We start from the raw sequence: 17,356 nt of genomic DNA, 5'->3' as shown, positions 1-17,356 counted from the left end.
GACCATCAAGGGTTCTGCCTGGCAACTGTCTGATCTATACCTACAGATCAATCATTAGTTGCTCTAAGCCTTTAAGCAGCATTATTGTAAGATTTTGGACCTTTGCTGGACTTAACCACTAAACTACAAAAAAATAACACACTATCAGTACTACAAGTGTTGTACACTCAGTCTGTTAAATTTATACTCATGCAAGTTCCCCCATCATCACAATAACAACAAGTCCTTCAAACCCTTATCTGGAGACTCACCGGCTTTGATGTGGACATCCTGACTCCTAATCTTGCCAGAAGGGTTCTCGGCAGTGCAGTAGTACGTGTTGTCATGGATCAGCTTGCTAAAGCTGGATGGCAGGAAGTTAAAGATCTGGAGGGTTCCATTGGGGTGAACGTGACGGATGCCGGGGACATCGTAGATCTCCTCGCCGGTAGCCAGATACCATCGCAGCGAGGCAGGCGGCGCACCCCCAGCAGGACAGGGCACAGAGGTCCCTGTGGTGCTGGCAAATACTACCTCTTGCAGAGATGCATTGACAAAGTATAAGCTGGAATGTAGGTCTTCACTGAAAACTGGAAAAGAAAAAAAATAGGAGAACATCACAATCTGTGGTTTTGATTTTATTTATCAGTCTTTCATTTTTAAATTTTGCAGTAATTATTGCTGAAAGCACCACCTTAACATAAGTTGATAAATAAGCTCTTGATATTAAGCTCTTGATATTTAAGTATCAATTTAAATTAGTTAAGATGAAGAAGATTGAATCAGTATTTGTTAAAAATCTCTGACTCCAAGTGTTGCTTATTCATTGCTCATGATCAGCAGTTATAGATTCATCAGTGTATTCCCATCCCTGGGATTTTGGGAACATTAAATTAACATAAACTCCCATCAATTATGAAATAAGGTCCACGGCCGTGATTATGTTCATGCTTCGGTTTAAACTGGCATCACTGTAAAGAGAATGGCATTAAATGTAGTTAGTGCAGGAGCATTCTCAAGAGGATAGGAGGGTAATAAATGTCAATGTTGGCTCAATTAGCTGCATATAAATCTACAGCTGTTTGATTTCAGAGTGAAGAAGCCAAGGCAGCAGAAGTCTACGATCTGAGGTTCTGTGAAAAGACAGTTTGTTTGTATTTCAGGCAAAAATACAGCATTTGTGTGTGTATGCCTTGTCGCCTCAGCCTGGTGGCAAAGCTCTGCAGTAAATGGCTTACAGTGGCACTGGCAGCTGGCTTGGACCCTCTCTGGGGAGAAAACATTTTAGCACTTCATAAATTCCTAACAAGGTTTCAAATTGCAGACATTTCCATCCTTTTCTCTGCTCCAGTAGCTCTGAACTAGCAATGAGACACTCCACTGACCTGCACATGTACACATGCAAAACACTCATTTGAAGATTAGGAATTCAACACACAAAAATTATTATGGAGGTAAGGATCACTGCTGGAGCCTTTCTCCTGAGAAAGGAATATGCAGATATATTGAAAAGTTGGGCAGAGACCTATATTTTCAATGTTATATAAAGTACACTACACCACTACACTAAAAAAAACTATACAGACATTTCATTTAAATGTTTTGACTGTAGTTCAGGGCAGGATAACTATTTATCAAAATACAAACAGACAGTATATTTTTCTGTGAGATTATAAAGCTATATATTTGCTACATTAAGCTTAGATAAAACAGTGTTCTGTATATTGCTCCCCCACTACAGTATTTTCTTATAAATGTATTTTTTCTTACAAAATAATTTAAATAATATTATATTATAAGGGGTTGAAGGATATAAAAAAAAACAACAACAGCAATAGAATAATATTAAACACAAAGTGAACCGTCTTCCTTCATTAAATAGGTTCTTTTAGATGTTAAGGAGGAATTGACTTAACCAGGCTGGCGGAGAATGAAGACAACCGGACACCTGCAGCAGATGGGGAATCAGTGAACTTTTATTGAGACAGAGACAATCTCTCAACACAGCTCACATCAGGAGATTCCTCAGATTTGCTGTGAGGATAGGTATATATTCTCTAAAACTTACAGGAGGGGGTTGTGAGGAAAGTGCTGCATTAGCAGAAAAACAACTCCATAAAAGGAAATCGGCCTTGGGTGTTCTAGTCTCTTTCGCTTGCAGATATCTTCCACCTGCAGGATGAGGCGATCGCTTCTTATCGCTCTCAAGGCCAAAGTCGTGAGCACACATTTTTATTACACAGTTGCACAGTAACTTTAAAGCTGAACAATATTTAAAGCTGAATAATGTTTGATCAGATTATATTTTCTTCAAATCCCCCTTTTGACCCATCTTAAATGGGTCAACACACAAAAATAAGTAACATTCAAAGGAACACAGAGACGTGTCGAAGCCTGGCTCGAAAAACTCCTCGGGTCTTATCATTTGTCTTTATCTGTCATTGCAGATGAGGAGAAAAGAGTCCAGGCACCACCCTGCCCAGGGGTCGGCTGCAAGCAGTCTCGGTTCCCGATGAAAGCAGTAACAGCTGTCCTGCACAAAAGGATACAACGAGTCAGTGCAACCAGGGTAGTGACACAAAATTAACAGTTCCTGTAACCTAGCAACCAAAAAGCATAAGTAATGATAAAAATGTGGAGAGTGCAGAGTATACTATAATAATGAGAGATATAAACGTGAAAATGTGAAAGAATAAATCAATCGTAAAATAAACCCAGAACGGTAACTGCTAAGGACATTCAAAAGTGAATATGGTAAAACGTGAGGAAGGGGTGTGGAAAAAAACAATTTATATCCAGTGGTGGGAGTACACATTCGCTCAGGCTTAAGTCCGGAGACCCTGAGAACATCGCTTAACCCTCACAACCCGACCAGACACAGTTCAACCAGATATATCCTTCAAGAGGAAGTGGGTGAGGGAAACAATTAATAACAAGCCTAATACAAAACACCACAGAGAAACAACCATTCTAGAAGCATTTAAACAAGAGAAAGACGATAATGTTCGTCACCCTCACGATCAGAGTTTTCATCATCCGTTGGCGAGGAGGTAACCGTGTCTCGTTTCTTTCTAAATGGATCGGGCGTGGGCAAAACTGGAGAGGAAGTGGTGGGCAAGACCCTAGGGGCTACATTTGTCAGATTGGGACTGTCAGAAGGGGGCGAAGCTTTTGAACTTGAAGGTGTCAGAAGTGTCGGGGGCCCTTCACAGATCAGGATTATGCCAATGGGAATGAGACCCAGGGCCAGGAAGCAAACAAAGACGCAACATCTTTGCCTGCCTGTCATTTCAGGGGGAAAGGGCCAAGACATGTTTACTTAGCTTGGATGTCTTCTAATAGAGGATGATGGGGCAGAGAAAGGTGGTCCAGTTCCCCCCACCTCGCCAAGGGCGTGTTCTAGGAGTTAAAGAGCAACAACCTGCAATCTGTACCAAAAAATCTTCATAGTCCCACCGGAAAATCATAAGAGTAATAAACGATTCAGCTCAACAGACAAGTATCATGTTCAGGTTTCTCCAATCATTAAATCACTATTATTGCCACAATTTGCTTTATTCACTCTTTGGGCAATGTTATTCCAAGAGAGAGAGAGAGAGAGAGAGAGAGAGAGAGAGAGAGAGAGAGAGAGAGAGAGAGAGAGAGAGAGAGAGAGAGAGAGAGAGAGAGCCCCTAATGGCCAGTTAGTGGGCTCTAGGTCAAACTGTCCCCAAATTTGTTATTTGTTATTATTACTTGTTTTCATGTCACTTGTCCGTTTTCTACTGCACCCCTCTCACCAAAGCAAAGCAAACATTAGCAGCACATTGACCGTAGTCAGGCATCCTCATTCCATAGGTGCTATAAAACATTTCCTGTAAAAGAATCACAGTTTTCAAGACAGGGTGTGTCTCCCCCAACACTCTCACCAGAATACAGTGTAATAGCATCCCCAACTCCTAACCCATAAACACCGTTTCTTCATACATCCGCCCAGAAATCCTGTAATAGAAAAACATTAAAACTGTAACCCTGTAGGGAAGAAAATGTAAATGGTAACGCTGCGCAGTTACCTCTGTAAGCAACACAAGACACAAAAATGGCATTTACAGGTTCACTCATCCTCGAATATTTTGTCATCCTTCTACTCCTGTAAAAGAAACCCACATAAATTCATCCACCCTTTTATCCTATCTAGGTGGAGGTGGTTAACCTTGAGTCATGGTCAAGTCTTGTCATCTTTTACCAGTCAGTCCGTTTGTTTTTATTCCCAGTCTTTCATCCATTCATCCGTTCTTTGCTGATAGTGAAACCTGTCATCGCATCTAGTTTCCACACTCAGCAAAATGACGTCATCTCAAAAAGAAACAAGAACTTGAGTTTGGATTACCTCGCTGAATCCTTTTTTAAACAGGGACTCTCGTTTCTAATTGTCCCCACAAGTGTTTCCTCCAGAACCCATTTCAATGCGGAGAAACTCACTTACAACAATTTTCTCGCCGACGTGTAATGCTTGTAATTTCCGATGTGCAGATCTGCTTAAAGAAAAGATTCACAAACAAAAATTAGTAAATATAAAACAAAATAAAATGAAAAATAACAAAAACAAAATGCAGACGCCCGGGTCTTAGGACTTGTCACTGAATATTCTTCCCATCAATAAAAATACCAACCTAAACCTACACAGAGTCAAATCAACACCACCTCAACCTTTTCATATTCATAAACCTATATGTTTTGCGTTCGTGAAACAAAATTGAACCATTAAGTAAGTTGAGCTCTTGAAATGTTTTAATTCTCTTAATTCTGCCAGTTTATTTCAACACTTATTCAATGACTTTTATTCAACTGCTACTTGGTCACTCGACTTTTACCTGTTCAAATTGCCTAGGGTTCAACAAAGTCTAGATCCCCGTTATCATGAAACTTGAACGGTGTACGATGATTTACTTACAGTAATTTAGAATCATCACTCAACCTAGCTCTACTACTGGCACTGCGTGACTTTTCTCACACTGGAAACCAGAATTTAGTACAGAACTTTAATGCCTCAGGGAATCGCGTTCAAGGGCTGCCCCCCCTTCTCTTCTTCTTTGTCCGTGTGTTCCTCCTTTATTAAATCTCCATCACAATGACGTGGCGCTCTGAAATAAAACTCACACTGTTAATTCCTCGTTTTCACTCTGCACCACTGCTCAGAGTGTTTTCTTTTCTTTTTAGTGTAGAGTAAACAATTAAGTCGAGGCCTTAAGCCCCAGATATCTCGCACGGGCATCATTTTCATAACCAAACCGCTCCGGACTCTGCTCCCCAGACCACACAAATGCCCTCTGGGCTTATTATTATAGCAAATTCTGTATTTGACTTTGTTGTGTGCAGCATTGAGCCTTTGTCAGTAAAGCATTCTTCATTGCAGCAGCTGGAGCATTGTGTGTCACTTCTTAGTAAATTAAATCAACATTTTGATTTTAGTGCATGGGTATGTATCAGTTTTTACTCCCTCAACAAGTGCATAAGTGTTCATGTGTGTGTTTCCCTTCATTCTAAGTAGGCGCATGCAGAAGTGTGTGTTCGTGTGTTGGTATATGTTTGTGTTCATCACCTTCCTGTTCTGTAGTTTAGGTAAACCAGCGGCCTGACGCATGGCCTAGGGTCCTCCCCTCCTCTTTGGGTCTGTTTATGTTGTCCTTACTTTGCTCCACGGCCTTCTGCAGCTCTGCTGTTCGGCTCTTCTCAGAGGTCAGCATCCTTCTGCTCACCGTCCCTTTTCCTCCGGGCTTAATGCGCGTCTCGTCACAGCTCTGTCAGCTGACGCAGCCTGGGAATTTCCCCCGTGTAGTGAAATGGGCTTTAGGTTTAGTGCTCTCCGTCTCTGCTGCATGAGATCACTCTTTTGCAGCACTGTTGACATCCTCAAGTTGTTGTTGTGAGTCCAGCTGCTGTGGCCTTCAGGGGTCAAAGGGTCAAAGATGGTCGCGGAGAGGGCAACGATGGTAGAGGGGAGGGTAGGAGTCCAGGTCAGCTTCGGCTCTCAGAAAAAACAAAAACAAAACAAAACAGGCGAACAGGAAAATGATGTTGTGTTGGCTGTGCTGTGTTGGCTGTGTTATCCCGAGAGGGGAGAAACAACGAGATCTCGTCTCCCCCCTTTTTTGTTTTTGTTTTTTTTTTTTTTTTTTCACCATATAATCAACTCATAACCCCTCAAGTTGACAGGACAACACAGGTACGTGTTAAAATTCTTAAGATCCTGTTTAGAAACCTAAAAAGGAATTTCCTATCATTCAGTAGTCATTTGTCTTAAACAATCAACAAAAACATGTCCCAAGTCGACCCTTTTAACCACTAAATTTGTCGTGTCCTCACTTAATCCTCAGACCAGTGTCTTTGTCTTTTGACGTTACGTTGTTGTCCTGCAACCCAAAGCGTTTAATTGTCAGTAATGTATAAACTATATCATTTAAAAACAGGTGTATGTTAAGTGTCGCTACTTTAACCTTGCATGTACGTGCACATGTATGTAAGCTGTTTCTTCATTGCATGTATGGGTGCGTCTGTATATGGGTTACTTTAACTTTTTCTCAAACGAGGCATTTCTCTAACACGCACATGTGTCTGTTCCTCACCCTTCTCATATCTTTCTCTGGTTGTGTGTGGTTTTATTTGTTTCAGTGATTTACCAGGAACATCTTTTCCTTTTCTCCATGTCTTCCGCCAGAGGTTAACACTGGTGAGATTCAGGGACACAGCACCCAGAGCAGTTCAGCAAGAAAAACCCGCCTCAAACTACATTCTCTCTTTTTTTGTTTTACCGGGAGGGGTGAGGACAACTCTGGTGTCCAGCCGTGAATTTTAGCCAAAGCTTGGCCTGTCTTCTGCTGCCGTACTCAGGCTTCCAGGTTAAGAAAAAACACCTGTATGAAGACACTAAACATACATTTAGTATTTGTATAAACATAACTGCCTAAATCATTGAACTCTTGAGGAGGGTGTATTTCAGAATCAGAATCAAAATCAAAAACTTTATTGTCATTGTCATGAGACCGACGACATTAAGAATGGTCCCCGATCATTGCATCATCCCTAGTAATATCAAATATAAAAAAAAACAATAAAATTCAATCAATAAAATAGATAGAATACTTAAAATACTAAGTATTCCCACCGTCATGCTTCAGACCGTGCATAGATTAACACAAGAGTGGCATGGTGGACATTTTTGTAGTATTCAGATGTGTTATTGCAGTTGGATAACAGCTGTGTTTGAGTCTATTAGTCCTTGCTCTGATTGCCCTGTACCGTCTGCCTTAGGGCAACAGTTCGAACAGGGAGTGGCCAGGATGTGAGGTGTCTTTTATGATGTTTTGGGCCTTTTTAAAACAGTGGGCGTTGTTTGACTCTTTACTAACTTTAAAACCCCACCATAACAATTTCTCACTGACAAACTTCTATGCATCCATTTAAACATGCGAAGCCAGCACAAAATCACACACATACCCCTACAGCAAAGCTTTAACATAACCACAATGCAACTCCTCCCTTAAACGGGAGAAATCACCCTGAATCAACCAACTCTATATAAAACGTCAAACAAAGATAAACCACAAACATTTCTACACTTCTGTGTCTTCCACGCAGCACAATAGGCAGAAAAACACCGATTACTCACAGTCTACAACAAAAGAAAAACCTGCTCTTTTCACAACTCTCACAGCTAAAGTCAAAACTCTTACCCAGTGCCTCTGAAATAATAAAAAATCACCAAATACTCGATTACTCTTTTCACTCGCTCCCTCTCACTCCCTTCTTCCTCATACAGCATACACGCTCGCTCCCGCGGACCCGCTCGGCCCCGCGGGCTCACTCGGCCCCCACCTTTTTCCTCTCACAGAGACAGAGAGAGAGACCCTTTTCCTTTTTTTTTATTTCTCCAGCACACATACACACACAGAATCCCAACTGAGAGAAAGAGGGAGAGAAGAGAAAAGAGTTGTAGAGAGGAAGTTTTTTAGCAGGAGTTTCAGATCTAACAGATTTATACAACTTATTTACACACACCGGTAATTTATGTTCTATTTATTGATTTTAAAGGAGAATTTGGGCCAGCTGGGTTTCTGCCTCTGTTAGGCACTAACAGCTGGGGCGCTGCTTTAAAGGTGAGTCAGCACTGAAATATCCCTTCAGGTGTTACCAAGCTTCTACCAAACCGGAGTCTGGCGGGTAACCTTGCCTAGAGCTTCCTGATAGGGGTGCTAGTTGGTTGTCACCTTGTTCACACGTCTCATTCACACTTCATACATTACCTGCAGTCACTCATTACCCTCCTTATGTATGTAATAAATGTGTAAAAAAAAAAAAAAAATTCTATGTGTGGTGTATTATTTTAACCAAAAGAGGAACCTAGTTCCTTTAATTGTGTAATCTGTGAACAACGGAGAACCAAACTGTCCTGCCCAGTGTTCCACAGCAAGCATTCAGCGTGTATTTATGTGTGTCCAATATCAAACAGAACATCAAAACATTTAAAACACTAAAATCATCGGGGTTTTAAGAAGAGATCCGTTTTCTCCTATTGATCAAAGGGACCCCTCCTTTGGACTCCAACCAGTACTTCTCCTTTTTAAGTTTTAGAGGATCTTTTCTAATAAAGTCCTCTGGGCCTTCCTAACCCTTCTGTAGTTTAGAGAATATTACTAAAAAATATTCTCAAGGCCTTTAACCTTTTAATTTGTTTAGAAAGGCGTTACTAATAAACCCTTTCAAGGTCCCAGACCTGCACTGAGGTATTTATCCGACACCGGAGAGCAACCCGTCGGCTGCAACCGTGGTCAGACCTCAGTTCACTCTTATCTTTATTCACTTATTCACTTATTTCTTATTCACTTATCTCTTATTCACTTGTCTGATTCTCAACAAGCCTTAAGTAAGCCAGACAATTTTGGTTATGAATTACTAGGAGTTTGGACACTAAGTATTTTTATAATGTTCAATATAGCAGAAATAAAAGGTCTGCTTACCTTGTTTTTTGTGTGCACACAGCTTTTGTCCAAACTCCGTTCACTCAGACCACTGCCGATGTCCTCCCATCCGTTCCAGTTTGGCCTGGAGCGGATCCTGTTCGTGACGCCAATTGAAGGATATAAAAAAAAACAACAACAGCAATAGAATAATATTAAACACAAAGTGAACCGTCTTCCTTCATTAAATAGGTTCTTTTAGATGTTAAGGAGGAATTGACTTAACCAGGCTGGCGGAGAATGAAGACAACCGGACACCTGCAGCAGATGGGGAATCAGTGAACTTTTATTGAGACAGAGACAATCTCTCAACACAGCTCACATCAGGAGATTCCTCAGATTTGCTGTGAGGATAGGTATATATTCTCTAAAACTTACAGGAGGGGGTTGTGAGGAAAGTGCTGCATTAGCAGAAAAACAACTCCATAAAAGGAAATCGGCCTTGGGTGTTCTAGTCTCTTTCGCTTGCAGATATCTTCCACCTGCAGGATGAGGCGATCGCTTCTTATCGCTCTCAAGGCCAAAGTCGTGAGCACACATTTTTATTACACAGTTGCACAGTAACTTTAAAGCTGAACAATATTTAAAGCTGAATAATGTTTGATCAGATTATATTTTCTTCAGGGTAAACTGTGCTTCTGCAAATAGACAGCAAGTGAAAGAGTTTTTTTTCCCCAGGGATATGAATAAATGGCGAAAATAACCTTATCTTTTATGTTAGCTTAAATTAGCGCTATAAAGGCTAATGCTAATTTAAAATAAAATACAAAATAAACGAGCTAACACTGATATTAGTAGCATTCAAACCCGCGAAAAACTATGTCAAAAAAGTGCACTCATTTTAGATGTACTTGAAACTTCTAGATTAAAATGTTTAGGCTAACAAAGTTAGTTGTTTTTTGTTGTTTTTTTAGCTAGCTAGAAACCCACAAATGGGATGGTAGCTGTTTATTCTTCCTGTATTAAAACACACTGGTCAGAATCATATCAATTGTTATGTCAAATTAAACAATGCTGTTTTTTCTACTGAGACTGTAATATCACAGGTATCACTGCAATATCTCACCATGCCTGCCTGGTCTCCCTGGTTGGCAAGAATGCAGCCTAAATTTTATTACCAAAAAGGAGCAAAGTGCCTTATATGGCTTGCATTATAGCTTTTAGGGGGCTCTAATCACCTTTGTGAGGAAAAATGTAAGACACAATAAAATAATATATTTATAGAAAACACATTTTTGATGCTGTAATTATGGTTTTTAACATGTCAGCTGTGACTCAGACTGTAGTACAGCCCACAAGTAGCAAGTACCAATCAATCAATGTCTGCGTCCCTTTTTTTATACAATACGTGACTCTGCTTGCTGCCTGTCTGCAATATGTTATCTGCCTGTCCTAGAACATGCCCATATGCATACATGCAAAATATTTTCTGCAGATTCATTTGTTTAAAGGGGTGATAAGATGTTTACACAACTCATTATGTTTCTCAGATATGTGGAAAAAATAGGTATTTGTTAAATATAGTGTATTATATAGTTTATATCTTATAATATATATTGCATATACAGTTTCTTCAACAATATATAAAGCAGATTGTGTAAATGTCACATATGCGTTTATAGAAAGACTGACTTTTTAAGAGTGGGTGGTCCAAATAAAATTTCTGCAATGTGCACTATATATGCTCCCAGCAGAGAAACTTTCATATACCTGTACAGTCTCTAACATCAAAAAGTTTTAGCCAATTTAAATATTTTAAGACGCTGTGGGATTGTGCGCCGGGTTCTCGATGGGTCTGTGGCACCGGCTAAGATGAAAATAATACATCAAAGTCATATTAAATTCTGATTCATTCTCTTTTTCCAGCTGGCACTGGGAGTATCAATCTTCTCAGTGCTCTGTTGATAATACAGATCGGAGGTGATGGTGGTGGTAGTAGTTTTTTTTTTAGGGGGGGTTCAGCCTCACCTGATGGTGCTCAAGGTTAGTGAGAAGGAGAGGACACTTTAAAATCACTCGTGTCAAGATATTTTAAACATACTGCTTTGATTCGTTTTCATCCAGCAGAGAATTTCCCTCATGTGAAATCCAAAATACACAGCTGATTATGCTAAAGACAGTTTGTGTTGTGAATGAGGTGTGTGTGTATGCATGTAGTAAAACGTCATATTTTGTAAACTTCAATTGATTGGATTTGGGGAAGTAAGTGAAGAAAGTTTGTCAATTTTATTTAAACGAAATTAAAAAATACACATAATATTTTTTTTTAATTTAAAAAAAAATCCAGTTACAAACAGCTAGCACACTTCAAAGTTTTCCAATCAAATTATTCAAGTGAAGTTAATTGACTCTTGAAGATGTTACAATAGAAAATGTCTCGAGAGAAGATAGATTAAAGAAGTGTGCAGTTGCTTGAAAAGCTTCTATTCTTCGCGAGCATCAGAGAAATTGGATTAGGATTTATGCCACGGCTGTTTTGATATTCGCCTATTTCACATTTAAAAGTAGGTGAGAGCTATTCAATTTAGACTGGCTGAGTGAGATTGATTTAATTTAACAAAGAAATGGACTCTGGTGAAAGTGCGCATATCGCTGCACTGCTCGTTTTCCTAATTGACTAAACTCAGGAGCCAGACCGCAAAATGGTGTGATGACGCATGTACATCACTCCCCTCGACCTCACAAAGAGCAGCAAGTCATTCCCCAACAAATGGCCTCAGGGTCCAACCACTTACTACATTGCCCTGGAGGAAATCAGTAATTGGCATAATTTTTCATGAGCTCAACTGTAAAAGGTGAAATAAATGACACAGTTCAATAATGCATTATATGTATCTATAATTGACTATGATTTTTTTTTTTCGGGATCTTCAGAGGGACAGGAGGAATGAGGGAAGCTGTTTTATGTAAACCTTAACTATCACAAGAACTTTTTTAATATTTACCCTCTTTTAAATGTAAGCTTTTTATTCACTAATCTGGTGCTTACTGTCATAGTTTTGAGTGCTATTCTTGCAGTTTCCTATAGCTAGCTCAATTGTATTTTGTTTGCACGTTGCACTTCTGTAATTCCCACTGTTTATGCAACTGGTTTAGAAAGCAATGAGACAGATATTGGAGCAATAATGTTAAAAACTATCATTATTTACTATTTTTTAAGACTTTCAAAGCTATAAAGAAATCTCTACAGGGCTGAAGTGTATGTGTATGAAGTGTTTGTGTTTGGATTGCGTTATAAGCATGTAAGAATATATAAGAACGTATATAAACACATCAAACGCGACTATATCACCAAAAATAAATAAATGCATATAAAATCACACTATTACTTACATCAGCGGTCCCCAACCCCCAGGCCACGGACCGGTAATGGTCCGTGAGTCGTTTGGTACCAGGCCACGAGAGTTGAGGCTTGGGTGTAAAATTTATGGTTTTCTGGGGTTTTATCGGTTTTTAATCAGGGTTTTTTTTTTAATCATTTTTATCATTAACTCGGTTTCCCTGGGTCTTTTCCCAAGTGTTATGAATAAATCTTTTTTTTTGGTAGCAGTGCTGGTTTTCTTTTTTTGTATTTATCCACAAACCCTTAAAGGCCGGCCAGTGAAAATATTGTTGGACATAAACCGGTCCATGGCGCAAAAACGGTTGACTTACATGGAATAATATTATCATTCATTTTATTACATCTGGAGATGTGTTTGTGATTCTGAGTCATAAAAGCCCAATAGAGGCTCTCCTTTTAGCTTTGCTTTGGTCTCCACCCACTCGTGCTAAATGCTACACTAAGTTCACCAGCTAGATGCCAGCTGTCTCCATCTTTTGTTTGGTTATGAACCAATATGTATACATATTTTTTCCCCTTAGAAGAGCTTTCTTGTAAAACTAAAGAGGCGTGAAGAGTGAACAGAAGTTATCCATCATAAAACAATAAGATGCAAGACACAACAGTGGTGTGTAGCGACAGGTGATCATTTTTGGAGAGTTTATTACTAAAAAAAACCCATTGACCATATAAAAATATTCCTTAGAGCACCATTTTGTATTGTGTTATACTGTGTCCTCATTCTATAGTGTTTTTTATGTGCATTATACACATAAAAACATCACGTAAAAGTTTAAAGGTTTTTATTGGGAATGTAAGATATGGGAAAATTAGCTCTTTGTTTATTGCCATCCGCTTTAATGGGACGACAAAGGTTGGTAGTGTGTCTGTTGTTAGACTGCCACACAGATATTTAAACATAACTATACAGTTATTTCTTGCAGAGCTGTTGTAATCTATTGTCTGTTTAATGTTATAACTGAAAAACTATTAGAAAAATCTGTTTATTGAGTGTTTGACCTTCTGATGATCTGTTTCAGAGAAGCTGTAACATTCCTACAGAATTACTGTATATACAGCAAACAACACCTATTATGAGCCATAGCTGTGCTCCTTTCCACAGCATAACTGATCGGCTGACAGGCTGTTACCATCCACAGCAGAGCCACGTAAACAGTGAATCAGTGTTAATGCAAGGAAATAAAGATTAGTATACATGGTTGATTCCACAGGTCCTGAAGTCCTTGACTCGCCGCTTAATTATTTTTCAGCCTGACACATGCTCAAAACATGCTACAGTCACTTTTTGTGTGATGTTTTCCTCTCTCATGTGTCCTTGCAAGTTAAGATGAATGGTCCCGGTGCCACATGGGACTTCTCATCCCACACCAACATATTCCATCTTTTATGCAGCTGCTAGTTTTTTTGTCATGAACTCTCTGTGACATGTGAAGAAGAGAGAACAGCAGAAAGCAAACAAGAAGGGGCAAAAAGAGAATCAGAGAGATAGTGGGATTGATTCAGCTTCCCATATTTCAGGGGGCACTTGTGTTGCATCTGTTGAGCGAGCAGATCTATTGTCTGAGTTGTCAACGCCACCGCAGCATGGGGACTCTGCACTGCATGGTAGCGTGGCACCGGGTACCTCATAGTGACAATGTGACAGCAGGAACCTTGGGTAATTAAAGCAGCTCTGTGCTCTGTGCCCTCAGGGCATGTCTGCCTGGGATGTGGAGATCATACCTGGCTCACTCACATTCAACACTAACAGCGGAAGCAATTTTCAACCTTAACAAATTCCTGCTCTGTGCATTTATGGATAGTAGCATTAGTGTGATGTAGGCAGCGCTCGAGCATGTGATCAAGTTTTATTCCCAGCAGCTAAAAATAGGGCCTTGACCTGTGGGTGACCCAAATTTGAAATACACTGTACAGGTACACTGCATTTCATTTAATCTGATTACCATGGATGAAAATCATATTTCACCAAAGTAAGTTATTTTTTCTTTATATCAGTCTATGAACTTGAAAGCAATATGTGTAGAGCTATGTATAGAGCTAGGAGCTCTGATACAGGGAGATGATAACCAGCCAGGGCCAGGGAGTCCACTGTGAGTAAGCATTCCCACTGATCTGATCTGGCCAGAGGCAATACACCATGCATGGAAGTTAAATGACTGTATTCCAATTTGCTCTCATGAATATTAAGCAGGGCTGTGACAGAAAGGGCTGGCTGTACGCAAGCTGCTGATCCACACCGACAGATCAGTCCTCTGATGTCTAGGAGGGGCGGGCAACTCTAAAAACGAGGCCCCCACAGCAGATGAGCCTCCTCCTCCTCCCTGGTCTATTTTCATGTCTTAAATGGGCCAGAGTGGCTGGCTGTCTCATCAAGGGAAAGCCAGAGACCCTGGACTGGTTCTCAGTTAGTATAACTAAGCAATAAAGACGTTGATGTCTAAATTATGCTGCTGCTACTGCTGATGATGATGAGTGCAAGTGAATCTGATGAGGGATTATACCGTAGCAAACTATAGCAGCTCCCTCTGCTGCTGCTGATGATGAATAAAAACCTCCACTAGTAGAAATCTAATATTGCTATGTAATATAACAAGCGCACTAGAAGGTGGAGGGAAACCAAGGTCTGTAATAAAGTAAACAAAAAAGCACTGCTTTGAAATTGTTGCATATATCCACTGCAGATTTACAAGGAGTTGGATTTTACTATGTGAACCTGGAAAACGCTGCTACTGAACCGCAGCAGCTTCTCCAATTAGACCAAACTTATTACAGATGATTTAAGATTTCAACACCTGCAGTTTTACCTATTAATTAAAATAATTTTCTAATTTTACTAAGACCTGAGGAGAGCAGCACTGCGCTGTTGCCTCTCCTCAACCCAATTAACATGAATAAAACCTGTGTATTTATAGAAAGCTAATGCTAATCCTTTTGACAAACATGCACAGGATTGTTTGTTATAAATATATTTTAGGGGTGATTTATTCCCACAGGGTGCAACATTGATGGTGTGCTGTATAAAGTAATCCAGCACTGCTAAAAAGAAGCATTTAGTAATGTATTTACTGTATAAACCAATAATTTTTTTGTATGTTACATAAAATAATCAGAGGACTATCCCGTGAACTCCACAGTGGGGGTTGAGTTGTTATCTTTTAATTTTAATAAGTTTGCCAGGTGAAAGTTGATTGAGAGGAGCGAAGATACTTTATATTTATACACCGATTAATAATGTAAATGCTTTTATTTGTGTGAAGGAAACATCAAATGGAAGGAACCAAGTAACAATCAAAGCAGCACATAATCTAGCGAGGGTCTCATTTAATCACTGATTTATTATCTCTGCAGACTCAGCACAAACACAGGCATGCTGGATGCCTTTTACATTTAAAACGATGTTACCTTTTTAAATATAAAAGAAAATTTATCAATGAATCAATTTTTGTTTAATTTTTAATAGTAGTTCATCTATTTTAGCTAGCTAGAAAACTTTGATTAATTGGTGCTACGTAGCGCTCTGCTAGGATTAGCTAGGCTAATTCAAGTCAGCACAGCTGTTGCTGCTTTTTTGGAGCATTTTTGGTAGAAGTTTAAAAAGTTTTAACTCCAGTATTGGTGAGTGAAATTATTCTACTTTGTTAGTCTGGCACTTAGCACCAGTTAGCAGGTATCTGTTTTTGTGATGTTTATGGATGTAGCTTGCTAACCCAACTTGCTAATTTGAATAATAACTCCATCCTTTCATCTAAATACAATAACTTCTCACTCGTGCTACTACACACATGTAATGTGCTCACTTATAAGATACCGGTAGCATTGTTCTGCTTGCCTAGCGTCATGGTATAAAGAAAGTAGACCATCTGTCAATATTAAGGTTTATATTGTAGAACAGTTTGGTATACAAAGGAGTTTGTGATCAATTCAAAGGCTGCAAGGCGCCCAGGCCCTGTGGCTGCAGAATAAGCCGCAGTCATCTCCAGCAGCTCTGTGGAGCTTTTCTATAAACACAACACTGTGCATTACAGTCAGAAATCTCCACTATGGTCTCATTTGTCTAAAGGACATTGTTACACAGGTCTTGTGAGCTTGTTGCAACTTTCTTAGCTGTGCCGTCATGTCCTTTTCAGTGACAGTGTCTTCTCCTGCCTTCACCCTTCCAAACCTGTTCATTCTTTTTTTAATTGTACTGTCATGAACTTTTAACATTTAACATGCTAACTGAGGGCTGTAAAGTCTGACATGTAGCACTGAAGGATTTGTTGCAGTTTCTCAGCTTCTCATTGCTCAGTCTGACCTTGTGGTGAATTTGCTAGGAAATTGACTCCTGAGAAGACCGGTAACTGTCTTGAATGTTCACTGTAGAATGATGGACTTCAGACTGTTTGGAAATGGCCTTATAGCCCTTCCCAGATTAATAGACGGCAGCGGTTGCATCATCTAAAATAGTTACTGATGTCTTTCCTCTGTGGCATCATGTTAACACACACCTGAATGCTCCGGACCATCAAACTGCCAAACCTTCTGTCTCATAGAGGGCCTCCCATGCTCTGATGATCAGTTAATCAAGTCCATTTGACTAGCAGGACTTGGCTTCTACTTACCCTCTTAATTCTTGTGGATGCCACAAGGTTGTACTTAGTTTTTCACACACTTTGTCTACATTTTGGCTTAATTTTTGTTAAATAAATAATGACGCAGTGTAAGGTCTGAGGTTCTGAGGTTGTATTTTCCTAATTGCAAGATTGGCTGTGGCCAAGATTATTATGTTTGATACATAAAAATTTAGAATTTAAAGAGGATGTGCTTTTTTTTTTACCATAACTGTATATTTTCTGCCACAGTTTTTATTCAAATAATACATCGCTAAATCAGTAACCCATTCTCTTAAGAAACATATGCAAATACATCCTTTAAAGAAGTAAGTCCAGCTTCATCGAAGAGTCTGCGTTGCTATGGCTCTATATTTATAATGATGACTTTATAGAACAGTCAGGCCCAGGTTTGTCAGAAATAGACATCATAATCTTCTATCCTTTAA

General features: G+C 39.5%; 1 protein-coding gene and 1 long non-coding RNA gene across 5 annotated transcripts in view; both read right to left on the bottom strand.

Moving 5' to 3' along the window:
* LOC146693788 (cell adhesion molecule DSCAM-like) overlaps positions 1-17,356 on the bottom strand; it is an 86,817-nt gene that overhangs the window by 58,799 nt on the left and 10,662 nt on the right. For 3 of the 4 annotated variants that reach the window (XM_085429693.1, XM_085429692.1, XM_085429691.1), the window contains exon 2: positions 252-569. In XM_085429693.1, the coding sequence (XP_085285819.1) occupies positions 252-569 (318 nt within the window). Of the gene's footprint in view, positions 1-251; positions 570-10,041; positions 10,126-17,356 lie in introns of those variants that run through there. The other variant, XR_014914809.1, reaches the window with a different exon arrangement.
* LOC146693789 (uncharacterized) lies at positions 1,933-9,592 on the bottom strand. The gene is made up of 2 exons (XR_014914808.1): positions 9,202-9,592; positions 1,933-9,072 (listed from the first exon to the last, which is right to left on the bottom strand). It is a non-coding gene; the product is annotated as an uncharacterized LOC146693789 (long non-coding RNA).

This window comes from Copadichromis virginalis, linkage group LG14 (genome assembly GCF_057382275.1).
Source record: "Copadichromis virginalis isolate Kocher_CV1m ecotype Utaka linkage group LG14, C_Virginalis_male_GT1.1, whole genome shotgun sequence".
NCBI lineage: Eukaryota > Metazoa > Chordata > Actinopteri > Cichliformes > Cichlidae > Copadichromis > Copadichromis virginalis.
This window is presented reverse-complemented; position numbering and strand designations above follow the sequence as displayed.